This window comes from Phaseolus vulgaris, chromosome 9 (assembly GCF_051622355.1).
Source record: "Phaseolus vulgaris cultivar YP4 chromosome 9, ASM5162235v1, whole genome shotgun sequence".
Lineage (NCBI taxonomy): Eukaryota > Viridiplantae > Streptophyta > Magnoliopsida > Fabales > Fabaceae > Phaseolus > Phaseolus vulgaris.
The window spans coordinates 24,424,066-24,429,688 of NC_143506.1; the positions used below are offsets into that span (position 1 = coordinate 24,424,066).

Sequence of the window (5,623 nt, forward strand, 5' to 3'; positions counted from 1 at the left end):
GGTAATCACAACGAGGAGATCTCTCGGCTCGAGCATGAGATTTTGAAGGCTTCGAGGAACCTAAAACAGTCTCTCACGGCTAACACCAAGTATGCGGAGAAGCTTGTTCGAGAGGGCGCCAAACGCGAGATTGCCGAGGGTTGAGCAACTGAGCTCGAGCAATGGGTTGCAGAGATGGTGGCCGAGAATGCACGCATGAAGAAGGTCGTGGAGGAGGCGAATAACAAGATCTCAATGCTTGCCGAGAACTCCGAGTTAGAGGCCGAGAATGGAGCGATCGAGGCGAAGCCGGATAGGAACATTGATGAGACTTTAGAGCTGCTCAACCAAAGTTTTTTCCAAGCCGTTCGATAGGCTCACGTCCTCTACAATGGTTCTCTACTGTTTGGTGAGTTCGATCCCGAAAACGAGGTGTTTGAGGGTCGGATCTTGCTGAGGGCGGAGATTAGGGCATTGAAGAGCGCAACTCAACCTGCAAAGACCAGTAAGTCTCAGACTTTAGTTTTTTCTTCCTGCGGTCGGGATGTGGCATGTTATCACTTTACCTTCGAGGCCGAAGTTTGGCCTCCTCCTATCTTTCTTCATTAATGAAATGGTCGTTTCTTCGCATATTGTATCTTTATTTAAACAAGTTAGGTTCCTCAGTCAGATAATGAATTGAACAAAGAAAAATTGAACAAGTTGTGTTCATCTAACTTAATTGAACAAAGAAAATTTAACGAGTAGAGTAATCAGTCTGATTATTTGTTTTAAGGTGTCGGCAGGGTATGCCGGTTAAGGCTTCATCCAGACTGAACCAAATTTTTAGGTATCGACAAGGTATGCCTGTTAAGGCTCCATCCAGACCTAAACGAATTTTTAGGTATCGACAGGGTATGTCTGTTAAGGCTACATCCAAACCGAACCATTTTTAGGTATCAATAAGGTATGGCTATTAAGGCTCCATCTAGACCGAATCGAGGTTTTGCAGTATCAACAAGGTATGTTGGTTAGGGCTTCATCCAGACTAAACCTTTAAAGCTCTCTACCATACTGAAATTCAACAAGTTGAGTCTAAACAACCTCAATGAACGGAGGAGAATATGTAGGTTGAGGTATTCGAACTAGTTCAAGATTAAATGCTTATTAGATTGTGACATCTCGGCTAACATTGAGAAAAGTGTAGTTTTCATATTTCCTGACACACCTCTTCTTGAAAGTTTGAGTATTGGGAGCTGAAGTGGTAGACTGAGCCTTTGCCCTTTTTTTTTGGCTTACAAGGTTTCTACAATTTTGATATACATGATTGTGAAGGCCTAGATTGAAATCATATTGGCGGGTGGATTGACATACAAAGAGTCAAAAAAATATCTATGGATGAAGTGCTACAAATAGAGAATGTGTGGTCAAGGTCGGATGCAAATCGGGAATACTAGTGGATGCCTTGGCAAACCATCTTATATTGTTGTAGGGACTTGACATCTCCTTGAATGACGTGTTGGAGTGAGACTGAGCATGCGAACATCGGCTTGCAACCAACAAACCAAGTTGAGAACCTCGCACAAAAAGTATCAAATGTGTCTATGGAATTTTAAGGTAGACAATAATATCATTTGATGATTGGTCCTTTGAGATTAGTAGGAAAGAATTGACTATGTACTCCTAAAAGTCTAAATAAAAAAATGTTTGCCTAGATGAGGTCAGCCTTGACATGTCCCTCAGTATCTGAGGATTCGTTGTACTTTTCAACACACAATCACTTCCATTTGTTTCAAAGTCGAGCTTTCATGGCCTTGGGTGCGAAGAGGTGAAAACCAGCTAAGTTGGCTCGTTTTAAGGCACTAGATGGTTTAATCACTATTAGATGGTCTAATACCCCACTAGATGATCTTATAAGGATAATTACGTCTATGAATGTTTTGATGAAAACAAACACTATATGTTGTGCTAAATTTTATAAAAAAGTTGCCTCATGTGCAAAACTTAAAATAAACACATTAAACGGTCTATTGGGATTAAACCTCTCAGACGGTCCTATAATACACCTATTAGATGGTCTCTCACAGTTAAACTCATTAGACGATCTCATTACGTTCAAAAGAGTTAAACAAGTTAGACAATCTCTTATATTTAAATTCATTATACAGTCTCGTTATGTTCAAAAAAAGTTAGACAAGCTAGTTAGTCTTTTAGAGTTAAACTCATTAGATGGTCTCGTTGTGTTCAAAAAGAGTTAGACAAGTCTACAACTTTAATATGCTAGATAATCTCACAATGATTAACCTGTTAGATGGTCTCACTATGTAAAGCATGCTAGACGGTCTCACAGTGTTAAACATGTTAAATGGTCCCTTTATGTTGGACTTACTAGAGGGTCTAAGTGAAGCTCAACTCACTAGACAATCTCAAAGAAATTGTGCTACAAGCCAACGATATTGTTTTAGACATTGATTTCATTCCTCTATAGAATACTCTCCACATGAGCTTTGAGAGCATCCAGGGAAGATGAATCCATCTCACGATATGATGATGTTGATGTGATAGTCTGACTTTTAGTGAGTACTAAGATTTGTGGTCTGGAAATAGTGTTACCTAGATCCCACAGTGGGTGTCAAATGTTCTTATCGAAGTTGAACTAGAACCACTCGAGGTGGATTGGGAAAAACTTAGAGGAAACCGATCTTTAGTCAACATGATTCCTCTTCAAAATGGTTGTCAAACTTTGTTGATGAAACATATTAAGTGGAGATCCATATGCATAAAATTCTATAATGCTCAAGTGAATAAATAATAAAATTATATTTATATGCTTTTTGGACCTAGATTAATATCTAAATACAAATACAAGTATAACTTTTCAATTTGATATAACATATATCAATTTTCAATTCAAATTATTCAAATTTACATGTACTTTTACTCAACTCTCGTAAATACGTAATATAATCTCATTAAGTTTCAATAATGGAAGGTACGTTCGTTATTCAATATTTATTTATTTAAAAAATACTAATTATTTATATTTTTTACATTTTGATTTTATTATTTCTTAAAATATAAGTTTTAATTATGTTTTAATTACATAAAAAAAAAAATCAACTACCTATTCCTTATATTTTTGACTTATTTGTTTCAACAAATTAGTTATAAACTAAATTATAACTTTAGGCTCCCTTAAATTCTTATCTGTAATTGCAAACCATAAAATACTGGGCATGCTTGCATTGTCCAGAAGGGTAAATTTGTTAATACATATATATTTGAGGCCATAATGCAGAGCTTGATAACAGAGTACAAGATAACCCTCGTTTTATATAATCATTCACAAGATTCATAATATGCTGAAGGGTAATGTTGTGTGAAACCAGCTCTTATGATTTATTCCTTAGCGACTTTAGTCCACTTTAGTCAAGAATATCCTAACAAACATTTTCCCCGCACGCTACACTGCATCAATACAAACAAATATCATACTATAGTTACAATTGTATAATTAGCAATGAAGTGCATGCACTATAATATGTTCCAAGTCTCATAATTAATATATATGCACATTATATATTTGTTTGATATAGTGCCATTTGTGATAATAATTATAATACCATTGTATAGTGCTCGTTTCAATATTGATTGTATTATAATATATTTCCCCTTATTGTATATGCCACAGGGAAATAAAGATAAAAAGTATTTTGTGTGCTATGTATGTGTGGATCAAAAGATTAATCAATTAACCATTTGCTTTTTACCTGCATGATAGCATGTCAAGTGTGGAACATGTGAAATAAGTGGTTTAGAGAAAGTACATCCTATTATAATCAAGCAAAACATCACTTTCAACAATTTATTTCACTGAAACTTAACAGGAAATGGAACAAGTTATGGAAAACTATGTGAGATGGGAGATTAGATGCAAAGGAAGTTTTAGTTTTCAACAAACTCAACTATGGGGAGTGACACAGGCTTGGGAGGCAAAACTGAATAAGGAAAATAAATCAAAACTGCAGCATATAGAAATGAAAAACCTGAAAGCAGTTATGGAGTGGGAGTTTCCTTTGGTAGTGAGAGTGGTGTAATCTAAGTCTATTATTTGTTCTTTTGCTGATAAAAGAAAGAAATTGTATTTCAACTACAATATGTCACAGGCAAGGAGTAGATGCAACGGATTGGTGCCCAACTCAAAACTAGAATCAACTACAATATCTTGTGAGTGGAAAAGCATCATGCAAATGTAACACTAATTTCGTTCACCACCATAAATAACCAGAGAAAAATAAAGATAGGATTGAAGAAGAATACGTAACTATTTTTTTAAAATATTTTCTGTTTTGTATATGTTTTTGAGAACTTCTAATACTTTGTTTATATATAATTCTTTTTCTTTCGATAATAAAATCTTGGAGCTATAATAACCCCAGTATTTTCACCTAGCAACCCTAATTCTTAAGTCATAAAGTAGCATTTGCACAATTGTTAAGAACACTAACTTCAATTTAACCTAGCATCTGAGTAATTTTCAGAACGGAAAGGGTAATTTACCTGACTCTTTGTCTAAGTTTTTGAATGCCCATGCGTTGGCCTGACGATACGCCGCCTCCTCCTCCGGCGTATAATCGCTAACGACGCCGAAGAAATCCCGCGCAAACTCAGCGCTCTTGTGCTTGATGAAGTTTGCAATTGCCCTGGATATCACATCCATTAAATGACTCATGTTGAGATAGTTAGCAGTGAGGTACAGTTCCTTCATCTGGTCAGGGGTCAGCTTCGCCATGAACTTTTCGTCGAACTTTCTCAATGCAATCGGGTTGCTGCCAACACGGCTCCGCTTCGCCCGGAATTCGAGGATCCTGCCCAGTTCACAGCTGGTTAGGTTTTGCAGAGGAATGGTGACGCCGGGGCTGGCTCCAGTGGCATCGATCACAGACTGCACCGTTTCCATCTCCTTCACGACGGAGGCTTCCACATAGTAGATGATGCCTTCAGAAGTTTTTAGCTTAACCGTCGGTTCTTCTTCTTCTTCCTTCATGATTGTAAGCTTCTTGAGTTCTTCAATGGGAGGCTCACTCGCTTCTCCTTTGCTCATTTTGTGCGTTTCCAATTCCTCTGCGCTCTTCACCGTTGCCGTCGTGGATGATTCATTTTTTTCAGCCATTTCCGTCTTGGATAATTCAGTTTTTTCTGCCATTGTCACATAGAAAAACAAACATGAGAAAGATCTTCTTTATAGGAGTCGAAAGTACAAGAAAATGACAGAAATTTTTACCTCTGAAATTGAACCGAACAAATGCATTTTTATAGGAGGAGAAACCGGACACACTATTCATTATTTCAATTGAATTTAAATTTTATTTAATCATTTAATGCTTAAATTTAAATTTTTTAATATATTAATTACAAGTTCCTTTAATTATTTTCAAGTTTATTTAATTTTTTATATTTCTGTACTATTTTAATATTTTTAATATTTTATCTATTTTTATATATTTTTAGTTTTATAGATATAATTTCTGCACTATTTTATTATTTGTTAGGTTACATTTAAATTTTTTATATACTAAAAATTAAAAAAATAAAAGTATAAATTTTTCATATATATAAAAATTATATCATTAAAAAAAATTATTTAATAAAAATTAATTTAAAA

The 5,623-nt window shown here is 35.3% G+C and overlaps 1 protein-coding gene across 1 annotated transcript; it reads right to left on the reverse strand.

The window, feature by feature from the left end:
• Window positions 1-3,157: 3,157 nt before the first annotated feature.
• LOC137821737 (SKP1-like protein 14) lies at window positions 3,158-5,229 on the reverse strand. The gene is made up of 2 exons (XM_068626473.2): window positions 4,519-5,229; window positions 3,158-3,426 (listed from the first exon to the last, which is right to left on the reverse strand). The coding sequence occupies exons 1-2, from the start codon at window positions 5,162-5,164 to the stop codon at window positions 3,422-3,424; spliced, it is 651 nt and encodes a 216-aa protein (XP_068482574.1). The 5' UTR covers window positions 5,165-5,229; the 3' UTR covers window positions 3,158-3,421.
• Window positions 5,230-5,623: the final 394 nt, after the last annotated feature.